This window comes from Podarcis gaigeae (genome assembly GCF_964106915.1).
Source record: "Podarcis gaigeae genome assembly, chromosome: 13".
Classification (NCBI taxonomy): domain Eukaryota; kingdom Metazoa; phylum Chordata; class Lepidosauria; order Squamata; family Lacertidae; genus Podarcis; species Podarcis gaigeae.
In genome coordinates, this window is record NC_139689.1 from 33,071,630 (window position 1) to 33,093,404 (window position 21,775).

The 21,775-nt window shown below is 45.8% G+C and overlaps 1 protein-coding gene across 4 annotated transcripts in view; it reads right to left on the reverse strand.

Moving 5' to 3' along the window:
- ARHGAP23 (Rho GTPase activating protein 23) overlaps window positions 1-21,775 on the reverse strand; it is a 175,580-nt gene that overhangs the window by 77,252 nt on the left and 76,553 nt on the right. The window contains exon 1 of one of the 4 annotated variants that reach the window (XM_083708586.1): window positions 19,936-20,808. The exons of the other annotated variants lie outside the window; for them this stretch is intronic. Coding sequence (XP_083564712.1) covers window positions 19,936-20,256 — 321 coding nt within the window. The 5' untranslated portion in view covers window positions 20,257-20,808. Of the gene's footprint in view, window positions 1-19,935; window positions 20,809-21,775 lie in introns of those variants that run through there. 4 annotated transcript variants of the gene reach the window in all.

Genomic DNA, 21,775 nt, shown 5'->3' on the forward strand with positions numbered 1-21,775 from the left:
TGAGGGTGTTTCTCCAAGATGAATATTCCGAACAAGTGTGGAAAGGCAGATCAGGTGGGGGAGACATCGTAATCCCCTCTGCCCCTTCCAGCCACCTTGCCTCCAGACAGCCTCTGCAGGCGACTCAGAGTTAATGAAGATACCAGCCGTTTTATCCAGGGACACAAAGCCTATCTGCTCCCGACTCTCCTCTGGGGCCCTTCACGGTCCACCGGTGCACAATCCTTATCTTTCTGTCACAAAGCTGCCCTCCCGTTTGGATCAGGATGCTAATGAGGGTGCCTCGTATTCACAGACTAATCTCCCTCAGTATCATACCAGCGCCAGGCGCCCCAGGCCCCTCTGAAAGCTGGGATCAACACTTCCATGTGACAAAGAGATGGGATATTGACAAGCCTTCCCTCGCCTCTTTTCTCTCTGGGCACTGATGCTCTCTCTTTGTGTGTGTAAGTAAGTAATTGTAGCATAATGGTAGCATAATGTTATAGCTCAGTCCTACACTGAAGATGGAGTGTAAAGATGGAGCTACCAGCATTCACCATCCTGGTGGCCTCCAGTTGTTCTGGATGACAATTCACATCTGCCCCAACCAGGATAGTCAGGTTGATGCAAGTTACAGGCCAACATATCTGGTGGGCATCAGGTTGGCCAAGGCTGAACTACACCAACATACGAACACAGTACATGCTTTTATATCATGTCAGATTATTTGCCCATCTAGCACATGACTGTCTATTCTGACCGGTGGCACCTCTTCTACATTTAAAGCTAGAGATATTGAGGACTGAATTGGGAGCTTCTACATGAGAAGCATGTGCTCTACCAATGCAATGCCAGCTTTAGGTGTGGACTAAGCTTTAGGACCTGGACTAAGGTCAATTTGGTGGGGCCCCTTCTCAGTTGGCAGGGAGGCTGACTCGGCTGGCAAGTGGCGTCAGCCAGCAGCACTGTGAGCAGTGCCAAGTAGCTCAGGGCTGCCATTTTAATTCCCCACAATCCCCCCTGAGCAATACAACATCAAGGGCATCATGTGGGTTTCAACATGGGAGCTAGATTCAGCTACCAGGTGCTACTCAAAGAGTACTGGGCTGGGGCAGGAGAACTAAGAGATGGCCCAGGGCAGGAGTCAGCGGTGAGTCCTGCCATGGCACTGAGGCAACACCAGTTACCTAAGGGCACCAGGTCGCCAGCCCTAAGGCTATGGCTCCTCCCCTAAATAATGAGCATGGAATGATTGCCTCTTTTCCCGCTTCTTCCTCTTAATGTCTGTTATAACACAATCCATGATGTCACATGGTTGTTCTGCTGTGTATTTGCTCATCCTTGCCACCAACAACACAAGGAAGAGAAAAGCACGGCATGATGGCGGCTTACGTCCAAGCAATCTGAAAGACCATATTCCCTCATACAAACCTGCCCAGGTTCTGAGATCTTTGGGGGAGGCCCTTCTCTCAGTTCCTGGCACGTTTGGTGAGGGCCTCGTTGGTGGCTGCTCCCAGACTTTGGAACTCCCTCCCTAGAGAAGCTAGACTGGCTCCCTCCTTGCTGTCTTTGCACCGGCAGGTGAAGACTTCCTTGTTCCAACAGGCCTTTGGGAACTGACTGCTTTTAATAAAACGGCTAGTGCCGTGCTGGTTTTTATTACATTTATTTGTATGGGTTGAATAGATTTTTATATATGTATATAGTTTTAATTCTATCAGCGTTCGATTGTTTTTTTCTATGTTTTTAGAGGTTCTTGTTTTTTATCTGTAAGCTGCCTTGAGCCCCATCAGGGGAAAAGGTGGGGTATAAATATATATATATAAATAAATTAGTGGTCAGAGTGCAGCACCAGGACCTGTGAGACAAGAGCTCAAATCCCTGTTCAGTTCAGTCATGAAGCTCACTAGGTGGGCCTCAGGCCTCTCACAGTCTCTCAGCCTAACCTACCTCGAAGGTAGGAAGGAATTTTTTTTTGTTTTTGTTTTGACTATGGCAGACCAACACGGCTACCTATCTGTAACTACCTCGAAGGGTTGTACTGAGGATAATATAAATAGGGGGAGAACCAGATCCACCACCATGAAACGTGGGATATAAGTGTAATAATAATCAGCAATATCAAATCACACATTTCTTAATTGTTATTTCTTGATTATTAACATATTTGGGGGGGGGGGACAGAACAGCAGGATTTCCTTTTTCCTTTTCCTTTTTGAAACCTAGACACAACGCACCCAAACACACAAGCGTTGAGGATTGGGGGTGTGATATATGAGTAGCAAACAGCGAAGGTTGCAAGAGTCAGATGGCAACGAAGGAACATGTTTAAGAGGAGGCTGTTACAAGCTCATGGAGAGCAAATATAGAATTCAAAAGTCACAAACTTTCTGGCAGATGGTGGGGGAGGGGGGAGAGAGGGAAAAGATCCAGCTGTACAGGCAAATTATTATTATTAAGATATTCCTTGCCACAACAGCCAAAAGGCAGGGAGCAGCATGTGTGAGGGGTTATCGGAGGTCAGCTGCGATATGGTAAACTGGGGGGGGGGGGGAGTAAGCTTAGTTGCTCTGCCGCCGCTGGCCAAAGAAAATGGGCAGAGAACAAGTGATGGGGGGCCTGAGAAAAGCAAAATAAGGAGAGAAGCATACACAGGGTGGGGATTAGGAAGGGAGACAGTTCATTTATTCACACAAAGGGGCAGGGGGAAGCAAGAAGCATATCCAACAAGCCTTCAGGGGGTAAAAGATGGTACATAATTTAAATTACATTCTACACACCTGATACAGGGAACCGCCCCCCCCCGGGGGGCATTTTTTCTTCTCTCCTAGTCAAATGAACTATGGAAATAGGCTGTGGGGGGGGGAGCATTGTGATCATCTGTGAATTATCCCTGTTTGCCCCAACCAAAGTCTGAGGGGGGGAGGGGGGATGCTCTCTACCAATAGCTGAAAATTGAGGCAAATCAACCAGACACACACACACACACACACACCCAGACAAAGGAACACCGTGTGTGATTATCCCCCAATCCAAACACACACACTGTACGTTGCTTCTATAATCCACTACCACCCCCCTCTCGACCCCAGGGAAAGCCTCCCACCCAAACACAAGCAGCTGCTCTAGCGGTAATAACCTGAGCGGAAAAAAGTGCGCTGCTCCATCAGTAAACTACAGATGGTGCCACCATACTCACGGGCACTGCCACCCCCCCCCAGGGGGGCACAGGGTACACACGCATGCACATAGCCACTGTTTGATCATTCATCCCTTGCCTATTTACATAATCACACTAAGGAGCTGGGAAAAGATCTGGCCAGTCCTTTCATATCTTTGTGTAACCCCCCCCCAACCTCCACCCCACAAACGATGCCACCCATCACCTCTTTGACATCGCCTCCCTTACATGGCTCCTTCCCCTACTCCCAATTCCCCCAAGCTCCTTTGCTGACCTATAGCACCCAGCCCACGATTCCTTAGCTCTGCCCTACCCCATTCTCACCCTCTTTCCCTCATTTCCTTGTCCTCTTCCTCAATGTCTTGTCCCCCCAATTCATCCTCCCCTTAGGCCTCAGCTTCTTGCTCTACACTGCTTTTACAAGCATAATTCAAAATGTTGGTGCTGACCTTTAAAGCCCTAAACGGCCTCAGTGCTGCATACCTGAAGGGGTGTCTCCACTCCCATCATTCTGCCCGGACACCAGGCCTTCTGGCGGTTCCCTCACTGCGAGAAGCAAAGTTACAGGGAACCAGGCAGAGGGCCTTCTCAGCAGTGGCACCCGCCCTGTGAACACCCTCCCATCAGATGTCAAAGAAATTAACTATCCGACTTTTAGAAAACATCTGAAAGCAGCCCTGTTTAGGGAAGCTTTTAATATCTGATGAATTATTGTATTTTAATGTTTTGTTGGAAGCTGCCCAGAGTGGCTGGGGAAACCCAACCAGATGGGCAGGGTATAAATAAAATTATTATTATTATTATTATTATTATTATTATTATTATTATTATTAACAACTGCACTTCCTCATCCATCGTTCCCTCTTGGGCCCATCTCTCCAGCCCCTAACCTAACTGCCTGCTCAGGTTCCCTGACCCTGCAAACTATTTTCTCTGCCAACAGAACACAGCATTTATTGTTCCTGGGTCCTCTGAGATCAGCACCCTAAAACAAAGAAGGGCGGGAAGAAGGAGGGGGGGAGGAGAGAACATTGTGCAGCAGCTACTGTACTGGGCTTGGACTTGGAGAAAACAATGCCTCTTCACAAGGTGTCTTTTATAGCAGAGTAACGTGTGCACTCACTTGCCCAGTGTTTTGATGTCATCAGATTGTGTATTTCTGGTCCTACAAATATATTATGGCAGAAAAAGTTGAGCAAGGGATTCGGTTTTCAGGATTCAGCCCCATCTGTATCAAGCAACTGACTTGAGTGCAAAGGCCACCTTTATATTTGGCTATACTAAGGTAAAGGTAAAGGGACCCCTGACCATTAGGTCCAGTCGTGACCGACTCTGGGGTTGCGGCGCTCATCTCGCTTTATTGGCCGAGGGAACCGGTGTACAGCTTCCAGGTCATGTGGTCAGCATGACTAAGCTGCTTCTGGCGAACCAGAGCAGTGCACGGAAACGCCGTTTACCTTCTACTTGGACTTTGACTTGCTTTTGAACTGCTAGGTTGGCAGGAGCAGGGAACGAGCAATGGGAGCTCACCCCGTTGCGGGGATTCGAACCGCCGACCTTTTGATCAGCAAGTCCTAGGCTCTGTGGTTTAACCCACAGTGCCACACGCGTCCCTTGGCTATACTACTTATGGATAATTGGCACAGTGGGAGAGAGCGTGACAGTAAGGGAGCTATTTTTTATTTTTTTTGGAGCAAATGAAAGTTCCAACTAAGGAGGTTTTGCATTTGAAATATGGGCACTAAGGGGATGCAATTATAAGCATTGCATGTGCATATATTTAAGCATCACTTGTATTAACAGCCTCCGAGTAGGAAGTGCAAGTCGGGCACCTGGAACTCTTTTCCCTGGGACAACAAGATAGTAATGGCAACAGCCGCTGCCTCACAGCCGAAGAAACCATAAAAGGCCTGCTGTTTATCATTCCTGGAGCTCAATTAAAAACAGAGAAAATGGCAGGTTTGGGGACCCTGGGTAATTACAACAAGCTATATTTTACCACAACAGACAACTCCGTCTGCCAGCAAGCAGCCCCTGAGGCGGTCGCCAGTTGTGCCACATCAGCTGGTTTGCCCCAGCCTGAAGGACGCCAGGAGCTGTGCCAGTAAGACTAGGCTGGGATTTCGGGCTGGGCGGGGAGTGCAGGGAAACAGAAGGGATGGTGGGTTTAAACATGCCACTTCCTTTCTCACCTGCACTGGAAGCTTTGTTGGCATTCGTCTTCAGCACAGGCTGAGTGGCAGGCAAATACAGTTGGCATCTAAGAAAACAACTCACGGGCCTAAGAAATTCCCCAAGCTGCCCAGGGTGTTAAAATTCAGGTGCTGTACTGCTGTTGCTTTGGAAGGGGGAAACAGGAATATTTTTTTTTATTATTTTTAAGGAGAAAGGAAACAACAGTGGGATCTTACAGGCTGTTGAGTAGGTGTAGATCAGTGTTGGGAAACTGGACTCAGCTGGCTGGTCCACCCTCCGTGGGCCACCCAACATCACATGAGAAATGAGACTGGGCAGGAACTCAAACCCAGGAAGAGATCCCTAAATTCTCCTATTAAAGGTCCAGGATCATCCTAGCTGTATCCTGCCACAACATCTGGCCTGCTACATATTTAGGGTCAAGATGGGCATGGTGGGAATTTTTGTGACTCTTCCTCTTAACATGTACGTACGTGTGTGTGTGTGTGTGTGTGTGTGTGTGTGTGTGAAAATAATAAATGCAGCCTTAGGAGGCAGAAACAGAGAGAAGAAGACCAAGGGGAGGAGGAAGAGCCGCTTAACACTTTCTTTCAATATGCCTGATCAAAATTGCTCCCCACCCCACACTATTTTCCCATTTATGCAGCAGATGATAGGAGCACCGCCTCATGAGATTGTTGGATGTGGAGTGTCTATTGCAGAAATGATGTGTGATGCAACCCAGTGCCACTTCACCACAAGATAAACATCATAGGATCTGGTTCATATTAACAGGGACAAGCGCAAGTATATGTGGGCAGGTGGGCTAGTACAAGATTTTGCCAGCTAACCTTTTTTAATTGGCTGACATGCTGAGATGCATTAAATGTAGGCTCTGCTACTTGAAGAAGGTCAATTTTCTGAAGATTCAGAGCAATAGGCTGATAACACTTCTGGCTCTCAGGATCAGCTCATACACAGGCAGCACCTGGTGTTGGGAACCACAGAGGAACTCCACAAGACTTGCAGTGTTCAGGAAATGGAGCTTGGGTGCTCTGCATAGTCTCCCCCCCCCCCAATGAACCACAAAAGGAAAATTATGCCAAAACAAGCAAATACGTGCAAATTTGCTCGCCAACTTTAGTCAAGTCACAGATTTCAGCTTCCAGACACAGAATCTATGCTAATTTTATGCACAGTAAACACGAAAAGGGAGGCAATTCACAAATTCAAACTGCATTTTCACTTTCAACAACTTCCCTCTGCATAAGTTAAACAACCAACTGTTCAAGCCTGAGTTCTCCAAAATATGTCTCTGGGTTCCAAATCCCAATTCTCTCCTGTCCTTAGATCTAAAAGGACTTTCCTTCTCTCCATCAACACAAGTCACTGACTGGGATTAACTGTTTCCTCAGCACGACATCACAGCAGGTCAACTAATAGCTAGGGAGGCTTGTGGGCAACTAGCAGCTGCAAGCTTTTAGTATTTGGTTCACAATTATAGCAAGGGGCCAGGCAATCACACCCCACCTCTGACCCGGAATGAAAAGCAACCATACCAACTCATCATCTTGCATAAAAGGGTATGTTCAGTTTAACCTAGATTTAACTTCCTGTTCTTCCTGTACATTCCTGTTCTTTTTTTCCTCCTCTGCCCTCAGGGGTAAGAGAGAGTAATTGTCCTATGTCTCCTTTATTGCTTTTAAATATTTGAAAGCTGCTCTTAAGGTCCTCCCCTCAATTTTCATTTCTCCTGGCTCAAGGTGTATACAAATTGTTCTCTAATACGTTCCACATCCATCTCACTGTTCTAAACCTCTCACTCTCCTTATGATAGCCCACTTGAGTTTTATGAAAGATCACTACCATCCACTGTAAAAACTGCACTACACCTTGAATTGGATCAGGTACCCCAATGCAAATACTTATATAAGTACAGTAGTACCTTGGGTTAAGAACTTAATTCGCTCTGGAGGTCCGTTCTTAACCTGAAACTGTTCTTAACTGAGGTCCTACTTTAGCTAATGGGGCCTCCCGCTGCCGCCGTGCGATTTCTGTTCTCATCCTGAAACAAAGTTCTTAACCCGAGATACTATTCCTGGGTTAGCGGAGTCTGTAACCTGAAGCGTCTGTAATCTGAGGTACCACTGTATATAGGTATTTATATCCAATGCTGCTGCTAATACAACCACAACATACACGAAGGCACTCAAATCCAGTGAAAAGAGAAAAATGATGCGTCTGAAGGGAGGCTATGAACAATTACTAGTAACATGGATGTTAGAAGAAGCCCAGAAACAAGTTATCTGTAGGCCTCCACACCAGTTTTCCATCTTTCAGTTGTGCAGCCAATCATTAAAGGTTGACCCCCATCTCCACTCTATCACACCTGAGCTTTCTACCCCATCAACTTTTCCCTGCCAGCTATCAGGAAGTTCTCCTCTGTTACTCAAATATTAACACAGGGTGACACCTAAGAATGAAGTGGCAGAATCCTGAGCAGACTGTATCATTTTTTAAAACAATCCCTTATGTAGAAAACTTCCTACAAGTTAAAACAAAAAAGAAAAGAAGCAAAAGTGACACAGTCTGTTCTACCATCTCATTCCGCCATGTGGATAGAACACCCTGTTCCCTCTCCTACGTTTGGGGTCAGAAGTCCATTTACCAGGCCAACGGGTCACTCCTTTTACCAGTTTCAGGAAGGAGCCAGGAAAAGAAGCAGCACTAGGCTGTCATGAAGTAGGCAGCAGCATACAAAAGCGTAAGGTTTTAACAGCAGTCAACCTGTTGCTGTGCCACTAGTTTCAGGGCCACCATGAAACACTGAAATTGGCATGCAACAAGTATCGGGGGGGGGGGGAGCATGCAGTGTAGGCCGTTCCATGAGAACTATCCAACACATGGTAAAATTGGAGCTTATCCTGGCACATGTACACGTCATGCATTTGAATGGATTTTGTGTGTGGTTTTCCCTATAAGCCCTTTTCGTTTAGAAACTTCAATGTACTTGCTGACTATCTAGCAACCTGAAAATGCACACACACACACACACACACCAGTTATTTCCTCCTGGTGAGACTAATGCATGGACTTAGAGGGGTGGCCCCAACCTCCAGCCCAGAGTTTAGGGAAGCTATTAATGTTTAATAGACTACTGTATTTTAATTTTCTGTTGGAAGCAGCCCAGAGTGGCTGGGGAAACCCAGCCAGATGGGCGGGGTATAAATAAATTATTATTATTATTATTATTATTATTATTATTATTATTATTATTATCATCAAAAGAACACAGAGTGAGTTGAAATTTAAGCTTAACAAAATAAACTACTGACTTCCATACTGCCACCCACAAAAGCAATGTCTGTGTTAATTTATGTTTCAGTTTATGTTATCCTTTTCTTACATTATCTGCTTTGTCAATACTCAGTTGAAAACCTCAATAAACAAGTGTTTTAAAAAGAGAGAGAACAAATTAAGTTACCCATAGCTCATACAACGTTGCCCAATAAACAGCCTGATAGTGAAACTGAGGCAGGGTTTAACAGGTGTGTATGATTTGCTATGCGTCACATAATGAATGATGGGCAAAGCCAGAATTAGAATCCGGAAGTACCAGTACGCCTCTGTCTCGCACTCCTCTATGCCCTTGAGCAGAATCGGAATCTGAGAAATCTTTCTTATTATGATTTCCTTATTTACAATAGCAATAATTTCTGAAAGGTGCTTTTCAACCCTTATCTCCCCGATAACACAACAGTCCTGACAGGTGACATTTGAATTTAATACTGATACCAGAGCCTTGTGAGCTTGCCAAATACCCCGAGAGCTTGGCAAAAATGTTTTAGCAAATAAAAGAAATAATTTGTAGTTTCTGGAACGGTGGTAAGTATCTGCAATACAATATTCCCCCACCCTTTCTTCTGATAAAGTCCTTTTGGAAGAACAGTAATAATTTTTACATAAGCAAAACAAGAATTGCTAACTGCTCCCATTGTGCAGATATGAAACACTGAGGCTCAGACAAAGAGTAACCTAAACCAAGACTATGCACAATGTTCACAGGTGAAAAAGGCAGCTTCTTCCACAGTACTATAATCAGACATAGGCATGCATAGGGATGGTCTGACCACATAGAGATTCAAAAAGATGCTTTGGGACAAGATCCGTTCTATAGAACAAGGTGACTGAAAGCTGATTTTTGGTCTGACCTTGGAAGTTTCATTTGGCAAATGGGTGCTTGGACGACAGAATCCTGCTTCAAATATAAATACACACATAACTGTGCATCCCTAATCAGCATGTCAGAGAAAGAAGGGTCCTTGCCTAGCTTCTTAGCCAACATGCTGCTTCTCTATGCGCAGGTCATTTTGTGTTCATGCATAATAGAGCATGCGCTCCCTATCCCCCCCTTGACCCTGAAGTGGTACAGTTCAGAAACAAGTGTGCATTTCAAGTGTGAACCAGACGCAAGGGAAGAGTTTATAGTGTGCAATCTAAAAGGCACACGATCCCCTGTGACATCTAAGACAATACTGGAAGTCATGTGCAATCCATAATTTTGTGCAAGCATTACTCTCTCTCCCCCACCCCCCATGCAGCCTCAAGGCTCCAGTGCGTTAAGTGAAGAACTGCACCCCAGTTGTCACCTGTAGCACAGCAGTGTGTCCTGGGCCACACATCAACACACTGCAGCTGCGTTTCAATCTAGCCCTGGATATTCACACCTCGTTCTTAAAAGGTGAATGAAAATCATGCCCTGCTGGAAGGGTTAACAGGCACCTGCATATCAGATAACTAGGAAGCCACATGCATCTTGTATGGAAACACACCTCTTCACAAAACATCCGCACACGCCCAAGTTTATTAAAACAAGAAGTAGACACAAGCAGGATTAGATCCAGGTCTGGAAAGGGGGTCCATTAAGTCCAGAAACAAAAGCCTAAAATCATCCAGCCACTTTTCTATGTGGATTCATATAAATCTAAGTCCTGATCAAGTTACAATGCAGCTTTCTGATTGATGGGAGAAGAGTCCAATATGAATTCTTCCCTGTGCATCTTTTTGTTTGGATAGATAGATAGATAGATAGATAGATAGATAGATAGATGATAGATAGATAGATAGATAGATAGATAGATAGATAGATAGATAGATGATAGATAAGATTCTGACATCAGCTCCTGGAGTTCTCTTATGGCTGCCGCTCAGGTGCAAAAGGGAGGCGGAGAGGGACAGCTGGTCAAAACAAGAGAAAAATGAAAAGGCACACCCACATTTGCAAGACACACAAGACTTCAGAAAGAACAAACTTGGGGTGGAGTTGGAGAAAAAGGAAGTTCCACTAAAGTCACTGGGACTTGCTTCCTGGGATTGTGCAATTTGGAACAGGATGTCAGCTTCAGGTCTCCACATATTATTTTTTTAATTATCCACACTTTCAGAACTGGAGAATTGAGGCCGATGCTCTGATCCGAGTTGCACAAACTTGAACCCGATGCCTCACAACTCTCTGCCGGGATCAGGGGGCATTCCAGTTAGCAGCTTCCTGATGGCAAACCCAATTCAACTCTCAAAGATGAGGGAAAATGCACAGACCAGCAAGGCTCTTCCTAACTTATTAGAGGAGGATCCAGCGGACACACCTGTCTTGCCGCATAACTGCTCTCTTCCCAGTCTGCGTGCCCTTCTGTATGCTCCCTTCCATCAACTTGGTGCCAAGCTCCCCTTTGGCTCAGATCCTAGGCTTCCACCTGATCCCTGACCGCAGATTGACCCACCTAGAGATCGGCTCCAGGGCACCATCCAACTCCATACCAAATCTTGCGAGGGATTGCATTTCTGCAGCTGACTACAGCTCAATGCTGACACCAACATTCTAGCAACACTGTTCCTTCTCAGTAGGGCTGACAGCCTGAGTGGAGAAGATGAGGCATTGAAGGATAGGGACTGAAAGCAAGCAGGGAAGGTGAGGGGGAAGAAGTTAAAGCAGCAGTGAAAAAGCAGGCAAGGCACTGCTCTCGAGGGTTCTAGTAGGCAGGCTTTGCTGGTGAAGTGCAGGGCCCCGGAGGATAGGGTAAAGGGCTGAGGAGTACGAATGGGGAAGCTGCTTCAGGTAAAAGGAGACAGGAGAGGAAGGTGATGAAAAAGCAGGTGCAAAATTCCAAGCATCTGAAAATGTTGAGACTGGCACCTCACAATTCAGATCTCTCCTCCATCCCTACCCATGGCAGGCCCCTAAACACTGGATACTGGAAGTTTGTTTTTCAATACTTAGGAATTTGATATATTTTACTGAGCTTGTGCCAAGTGAAAAGGGGTATAGAGAAGGGGAAGGATTATACTGCATCTTGCAAAGCTGTCAGGAAGATGATCAAAATTAAAACCCTAAAACAGGGACGGCAGAACCTGTGGCCCTCTAGACACTGCTGATCTACCATCATTCCTGACCACTGGGCCATGCTGGCTGGGGCTAATGGGAGCCCACAACACCTGTAGGGCCACAGTTTGCCCACTGTTGGCCTAAAAGCACGTGAATATTACTCTTTCTCCCTTGTGCATTTGGTTGGGCACTGTAAAAAACTTAATGCTGGACAAGATAGTGGTGTGATCCAGCAGAGCTTTCTTGAATTGAAACTGACGTCCCTCTAAAATTGATGTAAACTGCTTAGAGATCCTGCATATTAAGTAGAATAAAAGTATAATTAAATAAATATTGAATAGTTTTAAGAACTGGGTCACTTGGTTCTGAACTGGGTCACTTGGTTCAACAGCCCAAGCGAGAGCGATCCAAGTGGCCTGACCTGCAGGTTTACTTTAATGCACTCTCACCTTCCCCAAACACCACCCAATTTTTGCAAATGAGCTGTCCTGACTTGGCTCTCCTGGGAATACAGCCCGCACTGACTCACCCTCTTGTAGAGTCCCGGGCTCAAAAAATGCAGACCAAATAATAATAATAATAATACTTCCAACCCGCCCTACGCCTGCCTCCGTCCCCATGTCCCTTTTCTCTTCCTGGCCCCGAGGTCATTCTCCATGTGCATTTTGTCTGCTCGGCAGTTTGCTTCCTATTGTCAAGCGACCCGGCGGCCCTCGGAAAGGGACGGCGGATGCGCTGCAAGCCAAGCACGCAGATTAAAACTTTTTTTTTGCAGGGGCAGCCTCTTGTTCATTCATACGTACTGAAAGGCAGAAGCTCCGGACAACAGGAAACAAAAGATTTGCAGAGGAAGTAGAGACACAGTGCAAAGTGCAGAGGATTTCTGTGCCCCATCCTTCCACACCACCCCTTAAATTCGTAGTTAGGTTTTTAGTGCTCATCTATAGCACACATAGGGATGGCACTGTGGTTTAAACCACAGAGCCTAGGACTTGCCGATCAGAAGGTCGGCAGTTTGAATCCCCACAACGGGGTGAACTCCCGTTGCTGGGTCCCTGCTCCTGCCAACCTAGCAGTTTGAAAGCACGTCAAAGTGCAAGTAGATAAATAGGTACTGCTCCGGCAGGAAGGTAAACGGCGTTTCCGTGCGCTGCTCTGGTTCGCCAGAAGCGGCTTAGTCATGCTGGCCACATGACCCAGAAGCTGTACGCCGGCTCCCTCGGCCAGTAAAGCGAGATGAGCACCGCAACCCCAGAGTCGGTCACGACTGGACCTAATGGTCAGGGGTCCCTTTACCTTTTATAGCACACATGCTGATGGTGGCAGCTGTTGTTGTTACTGACTTACACAGAAGCATCAGTATATCTGACTGCTTTCCAGAGTATCCTAAGTGATATCTCTGCTCCGTTTTGATATTGGACAATGGAGAAGAAACAAGAGGAAAGGAGAACCAAAGAAGATTCAACAGCAACAGCAATAATGATTTTTTTAATTTTTCCCTAATGTGGGTACATACCACAAAGCACTCCTGAAAGGGTGCAACCACATGGTAGGAGGGATAAACATATACCCTTTCCTTAGTGACCAGACAGCAGGTTCAACCAATAGTAAGTTACTGAAGCATGCACCCATGACAAATACATGATCCTAATGCACTAAACCTTACACACACAATATGTACAATACAGGGACATGCAAAAAAATGAAACACGTGAAGCAGGCCACAGTTGTTACAGCTCCCCACAAGATGCATCCCAGACCCAAGTAAGTACAGGCACCAACCATTTTAAGTGCATCCAATACATGCATGCTCGTGCACATTGCCTCCTCCCAGAAGTGGCCCCAAAACAGGGTGGAATGGGGCTGGGTGGGGATGAGGCAGAATGGGGGAGAACAGGGTGGGCTTATGTGCGCTCTGCCAATGCACGCTGGGGTCAGGAAAGGAACCCCCGCACCACTTGTATAGGAAAGTGATCAGCACAACAAAAATTTCTACTAGCACCTGCCTTGCCACTTGAGGCAATCTTCTCACTCAAGCAATTCCTAAGTAAGACTAAAATGTTTGTGCCAGTGGTATACTGGAGGGGGAATTCAGAGAATTGTAGCTTGAGGACTTTTTTTCAGAGAAGGAGTGCTTTCAGTACTGGTATTAAAACGCCACACTGCTTCAGAGTGTGGTCTGGTTCTGTGTATTCATGGCTCAAGTTTCCACATCCATCTCACAGTGACTCCGGAGAACTTTTGCTAACAAATCTTTACTGAGGTAAAATATGGGAAGAGTGGGTTTTTTGTTTTGTTGTTTTGTTGTTGTTGTTTATACAGTTTATACAGTGGATGTGTATGCCTGGCATGAATCCCACCACAAATTCAAAAGCTATTCAAACCATTTTCGCAAAAACAAGCAAGAAACATCAACCAACATTTTAACCTTCTTTAATCTTACTGAGAAAAGAAAAAGGAAGAACACAGGCTTCTTGTAATAAAGGATTATATGCTCTCCTATTTCAGCTCACATAAAAAATAGCAGAGTGAGGACCCTTCCCAGAATGCCCCTGTCTACCAAAGAATCAATGATCACTTTCTCTCTAAAAAGCAGAACCAGAGAGGATGCTGGGATAATCCTCCCGTGACCTCACACAACATGAGACAGAATTGGCCTTGATTGCCCTGAGGGATGACCTCCTTTGCGAGAGGACGGGGGAGAACGACCCTATTGCTCTTAGTTGATCTTTCGGCAGCTTTCAATACCATTGACCCCAGTATGCTCCTGGTCAACTCCGTGAACTGTGAACTCATAGCACTGTGTTGCAGTGGCTTTCCTACCTACCTACAAGGCCAGGTTCAGAGGATAGCTTTGGGGGGCTTTATGTCTGCCCCCTGGCAGCTGTGCTATGGTATGAGTTGCCACAGGGCACTGTACAACCCCCAATGTTGTTTGATATCTATATGAAGCAACTGGGAGACGTCATTACGAAAACTGGGGCATGGTGTCATCAGTATGTGGATGACACCCAGTTCTACTTCTCGGTTTCATGTGAATCAGGAGAGGATGTGACTGTTCTTATTTATATATTGTGCATAGTATAAATCACTGAAAGACATTTTTAAAAAATATTAAGCAGTTTAAAATGCTTTTAAATAAATACATGATCCTCCCAGTGGGGGGAAAGTGGAGAATGTATTTTGGGGCAGGGATTGTTGAATAATACAAAAGCATGCACTTTGACACTACCAGTTATGAGGATAAAGTGATGGTATAGACAATTGATTGTAATCCTGGAGAGCAGCTGCCTGTCTGAGTAGATGGATCAATGATCTAGCATGGTATACTACTGTTTCCTGTGTTCCTACCCTAGTATATAAACCATGTGTGAACAGTACAGGAGTCACCAACGTGGTGCCCAGAGGCACAATGGTGCCCCTGACGTTTTCCCCTAGTGCCCACAAAGACTCAGAGGCCCCTGCCTGCACACTTGGAGTACCTTTTGTCATGAGGTGTTGAGAGTGGCTATTCGCCCACCCCTTGAACAGTATATGGCACTGCAGGAGGAAGACAGAAGAGTGACACTCTTTCCCACTTCCTCTTTCACCTCTACCTGCTTTTCAATACTCAAACTAATTCTATGAGATCCTACTTTTGCTCAGATCCCTTTGAAAAACAAAATATGTGTGCGCATGCTTCTTCTTGTTCTGTCTCACAGCTGGGGGGAGGGGGGGCTAATGAAGTGAGGGGAGGTAGAAGTTACCAGAGTCCATTACAGCTCCAAACGTGCTCATGGGCCTAAAAAGCTTGTCAACCCCCAATTATAGTATGTCCTCCCAAACAGCACCTTCAAAAATGCCTAACACTGTTTGCCTTTGTTTAAATGAACGTTTGGTGATAGTTACCCCGAAATTTTATTCTTCCTCCCAATAACAGAAAAAGCAAGACCCACTCCAATCCAGCACTGTTTAATATATAAACCCAATCTATCCTGGTAAAAGGTCAGTTACATATGAGTAAACGCTCAGATTTCCTGCCACTGGCCAAGAATAATGATAAGTGAAGTTCCTCGTACATAAAGAAGCAAAGCTTTATTCCAGAAGACTGACAGGGCAAAGTCAGCAACCACTGAAGAGCAGGAATGAGTCCAGACACCCTCAGGTGCCAGAGATATGACAAGGATCAAGCCAATTTAGGATAAAAGCTTAAAAGTTCCCTAACTGAAGTTAAGGGAGAAGGCCAGTGATCAGGATTCGATCAGCACCCAGGATGACAGCTTGGGTGTACCAAGAGACCATGGTTAATGCAAACTGAGATCCATAAGCCAATTTCAAACCATGATTTCACTATCTGGTTTGTTGGCCACAGTTAGCTGGCTTGAACTAATTCAGACATACAAGCAAACCACACTTAAGCAAAACAAACCATGGCTTAGCATTACATGTAAGCCAGGTCGATTTATAAGACACTTAAATATTAACCCATCCACCTACATTTTGCCTCTCCCTTTTCATCTCTTTCCTCTGTTGCATCCTTTGCGTTTAGACTGCCAATCTGCTGGCGCAGTGACCTGTCCTCTATAAAGGGTCATGTATATAGATGGTGCTATATAACAAAGAATCAATCAGCATCCACTGCCCTTAATATATAGAGAGCTCACATGTTCTATAATGGTCAATGCACACACTTTAGAAGCATGGTTTAAAATAAATCAATCATTCTAGCCTTCCTTAGTTATGTCCTAATCTTTCCTTGCAAGATTAGCCTACCCCTTTCTAAACTCCCTCTCCCTACGGCATCTGCTACCATCAACTTAATAAACTGATATAGGATGTCTTTTTAAAAAATAAAATAAAAACCCTACAAAATACACACATGCAAATAACAGTGTTTGCAGAAAAGTCACTAGCCTATAAAATGTTTTACTAGCCCATATGCATAACATATGCAAGTATCTTTGTGGCCTAAGGGGAGACTGGGAAGAAGAGAATCAGCCACTGTAAAATTTCTCTGGAAGGAAGCTTTACCTGCTGCATAAAGGTAACCAGGTGAGAGATTATTTACAACACTTTGTGGAATTCAGTATTCTAAGAATCAGAGTTTTCATATAAACAGAAAAGGCAAGTATGCAGATCTTATAAGGTTTTTTGGGGGTGGGAAGGGGGAATAATTAATTCAATGATCATCCCCCATATTATCTGAAAACTTAAATCACGGAAGCAGAATACAGTCATACTTCAGGTTGCGAACGCTGCGAGTTGCGCATTTTCGGGTTACGGACACACCGAACCCAGAAATACCGGAACGGGTTACTTCTGGGTTTCGGCGCTCGTGCAGAAGCACTAAATCACACTTTGTGCATGCGCAGAATCGCATCATGTGTGTACACAGACGCAGCGCTGTGGGTTGCGAACATGCCTCCCGCACGGATCACGTTTGCAACCCGAGGTTCCACTGCACATTATACAACACAACTCTTAGGACCACCCTTCCCTCTCAGTCATGTAGGGTTTAATATATTTCCAAGAGCTCCTCCTTTGATTCTTCCACCATATGCCATATTTTAAACACAGTGAGGGGTGGGTGGGTGTAAATATGCCCTATCAGAACAGAAGTCTTTTCCCCTAATGACTTGCAACAGTTCTAGACGAGTCCTTTTCAGGAGCCTTTGGACAGGCATTTGATAGCCAATGTTAAAAGCTCTTAATTAGGAACAACATTTTATCTGTTTTTTATCATTTGCTTTTATTAGGTTCTAGAAGCACATTTCTAAAACTGCAGTATCTCCCAAGGAAAAGGAGAGAGGCATAAACACCTGGAATCAAGTGTTGGCTCCGGGTTTTGTTCACACTGCACATAGATAAAATATGGAATTCGCTCCCCCAAGATGTGGTGATGGACCTGATGGTCACTGTGTTCGACAAACTTAAAACAGAATTAGACACATTCTTGGAGGACAAGTCTATCACCAATGGCTGCTAGCCCTGATGGGCTATGTTCTAGCTCCACTGTCAGAGGCAGCAGCAAATCTCTGAACCCAAGAGAGGAGATTGCTGTTGCACTCAGGTTCTGCTCACAGGCTTCCCATGGGCATATGGCTGACCACTGTGAGAACAGGATGCTGAACTAGATCCAGCAGTGCACTTCTAATGCTCTTATGATGCCCCAGCTCTCCCCCAAGTAGCCCCATATCACTGGCACTGCCCATTCATTTGCCCTGTCAGCTTGTGCCTAAAAGGAAAGGGAAAGGTGAACGGAAGTTACTCCACCTTCTCCTTGCTGCTGTCACTGTTGACCTGCTTGGAGAGAGCAGGTGAACAGACAGTGATGGCAAAGAGGAGCAGCAGGGGTTGGCAGGGAGCGCTCGGGGTTGGCAGTGGGCTCTCTGCTAGGGGGCAGGCCTTGGCAGGTGCCCAATGATGCTGACTTCTGACACTGGCCCTGCTTTGGACGTACGTCTCCAACAGCTGCAAACTTCTGAGCGTGTTGGCAGAAAGGCAGCATGTAGAGATAGGCACTATTTTAAAGACATTATTTTAAGCGAAAAGACTCCACTTAATGATACACTTACAACTCTAGCCCTTAATTGGGAGGGAGGAAAATCATATATTTTCTAATGTGCAGTAGGTGGAGTATGGAACTTGTGGAGGTAAGACACACAATTATATGCAGGGGGGAACAAAGACTCCCGCTTCCTGAGAATCTCAGCTTTCATTAAAAACAAAGAAACATCAAGAGACCCTCTTGGCTGTGAACATATGCTGGGCAACGACTAGTGAATTCTTAGAAGCCTGAGGAGAAGGTGAAGAATGATTCTCAGTGGTTGGGAGTTGGGCATCTATGCATTGCCCCTCCCAGCAATAACTGGAATAAATTTATGCAAAATATTTCAAACACCCTGCTGAACAAATTATATGCACACTTGTGGAAACTTTCTTAATGCATGCAACTTTCACAGGTTGCAGAACTCAGCTTTATCTTGCATCATAAGGAGGATTGCCTGAGCACAGGACTTTAATGCTACCGTTCTATTAAAATGCAATGTACACCTAGGCTAGGACATAGGCTCCAATCCCCATTCAACTATGAAACTCAAGAAGCTATTGTGAGACAGTCACTACCTCTCACTCAAATATATCTTGCAAAGAAACTGTGACTATTCCTTTCGAGCACCCCTATATAAGCCGCCCCACAAGGATAATTGGGTACAAAGAATAATAGAAAGAATACTGTAATAGGATATAAATGCACGCACACAAATGAAAGATTCTGGGCAGGTTGCAACTCCGTATTCCAGGAAAGATTTGGTGCCGAACTTCCCAGGTTTAAGTCCAACTTTCTAACCCTACAGGCTCACAGAGCTACTTAAAGATCTAGTAACTGACAAGCAGAATGAAATCCTTATCTAATTGAGGAACAACCCAAGAAGGTAACTTGTCATTAGGGTGTTGCTATGTAAAGTATTCCCATATTACATAGCATGGAAACGGATGCTGTGAGCAAGCTATCCCCAAGGGCAGGCAAGACGGTGAGACTATGATTAATTCTTTTCATGGTATCTGCCCTCTTGAAATCCGTGCTGGCTAGCAGCCTGCTCACCCACCACGGTGTCCTGATCCTGCCATTTAGGGATCCACTTTGGATGGGTGTTCAAACACATTTGCCAACACAACCGTTCGCAAACAAAAGAAAACCAGCACAACCACAGTGCCTGTTATATATGTGCCCTAGGAAAATTTAGGATCATTGTTCATGGGATGTGGAAATTAAACAGCCCTTGATTTCTAAAATGAGGTGCCAGTTCTCAAGTCTGCCCAGGAGATGCATGTTTTGACCTGAAAGCTGCCCCACTCCCCAATTTCAGATAGTGCTGGCTGCAGTTACTGGCAAGGAAAATACTCCACATACAAGCTCAAGCTGCCCTTTTTTATTATTTCTTCTCATTTCCTAAATGCACAGAGAATGCATTAAGCTCTGGCTCAAAGCATGTCCCAGTAGGCAAGAGAAACACGCAAGCCACAAACATCAGTAAAACAACCTGAAGTCTTCCCTTTCAAGTCACTCTCCCAACCACTTCACCAAAAGGCAGGTCACAATTCCTCCCTATTTTACAGATTTGGGGAAACAAGGCTGAGAAGGAATGACCTGCTCAGAGCTGCCCTTCAGAGCTGCCTTGAAAGGGAACACATATGCACACAAACAAGACACACGAAGGCAATATAGCTCTCTCACCATGAAATTCCTCTCTATTCTGGGTCGCGCACGGCACTTCTGCCGAGCCATCCCTGCCCCGGCACGGCGCCACCGCTTCTCCCACCATTCGGTGTTGTCGTTCCGCAAACTCGTCAGCCAGATGCAACGGGGTTCGGGCAAGCTGCAATCGACACCGACAGCTCGCTCAAAGCGCCAGCCTTTCCCTGCTCGTGCCACGCTCCACACGGCTTTGCCCACCACTGAGATGCCATGGTGCGGCGGGGCTGGAGGGCGTGGGGGTCCCCGTGGCCCGCCACCACAGGGAGCCCGATCCCCCCGGCTGGTGCCTTCTTCTACCATTGCACTCCCAGATGAGGAAATTCCTGGCACAGCAAAGCTGAAGTGACAGAACCGGCAGATCGGAAGAAACTTGGGATAGGTGAATAAAGAGAGATTTCAAACTGGATCTTTTAACTCCTGGCACCAGGCTGGTTAGGTTCCATCCACACTCTTTGGACAGAGGACGTTCTTCTCGACTGCTCTCAACAACTTCGGTAGGAAATCTGCTAGCTTGTATTTTGTTTTTTCCTCCTTATCCAAGATGTTGCTCTGTCTCAAGTCTCCCGTCTCATGTATCATGGGCAAAACATTGAGGATTTCCAAGTCCGGGCACGCCAGATATCTCCGCACACACACTCAGAGAGAAAACAGCAACTGGCCTTAGAATACCACACTCCTCTTCCTACAACAGGCGGAAGCAGAAAGGGAAAAGCCCTGAGACTGTACAGAGAAAACTAATTACATGGGGAGAAGTGGAGGAGGAGGAGGCAGCAGTGGCAGCAAATTCTGCCTGGTGGGAATGAGATGGATGCAAATCAGAGAGACTAGGTTGTGACTTGACAGCTAGGCAGACAGAAAGAGAATGGAGCTTCCCTCGTGTTCATTCCGCACAGACAGCCCTGCAGCTGCTCTGAGGTATCAGGCCATCTCTGCCCCACCCCACCCCTATGTGACCCAGCCCACTCCAGCTGACTCCATCTCAGTGTCCACGCCGGAGGAGGGGGGATAGTGTTCTTGCTGGTGTTGTGTTCTTTTAAATCCTCTGCATTTCTTCTAAATCACAGCATGAACATACAATTTCCTTCCTTCCTTCCTGAACTTATTTGAGAGCTGGAGCGCTCCCCCACTTGCCAGAAAGAGAGACATGGGGGGGCGGTTTTCCTTTCTCCCCGTGCCCCCCACCCCTGGCTCCCTGCATCCTGAGCACTGGGAAACTCAGGGTCACGGCCAGATTTGGCCAACTCTAGCTTATGCATGAAATAACAGAACTCGTGCTAATTGGGGAGGAAGCAAAGAAACAGAGGAGCTTTAAGCTCGAGCTTGATTTTTTTTATATAAACCTCAGCCTATTATTGCGGCGTTTGTGTTTGTTTACACAATGCCATCAGTGTGTGTGGCATTTGACAGAACAATATAAGCAAGGGTAACAACAACAATAAAGACAAGTCTCTGCCCCAAGGAGCGAACAGTAACGTATCAAGCATGTTCCGCAGAAATTTTAAAAAATCAGAATGGGTCTACCTCCATTACCTCCAGCCACACAGCAGGATGATTTAACCAGCCAACTCTCCACATCCAACCATAACTCTCCATAGTTCCTGGTCCTCCCTGTGCCATGGGATTTCCATTCCAGTAGTCCTCTCAATCAGGAGCCGCCAAAGGGCAAGTCATGCTAGGCAAGGGATGTGGACCCATAGAACTACCACCAGAAACCTCTTCTTAGACAAAAAAAATATTAAGACAGACTACAAGCTTTTCATTTGCTAGATTTCTAGGCCATGGTGAGGAAAGAAGACGACAGTGGTGTTCCAACTGAACT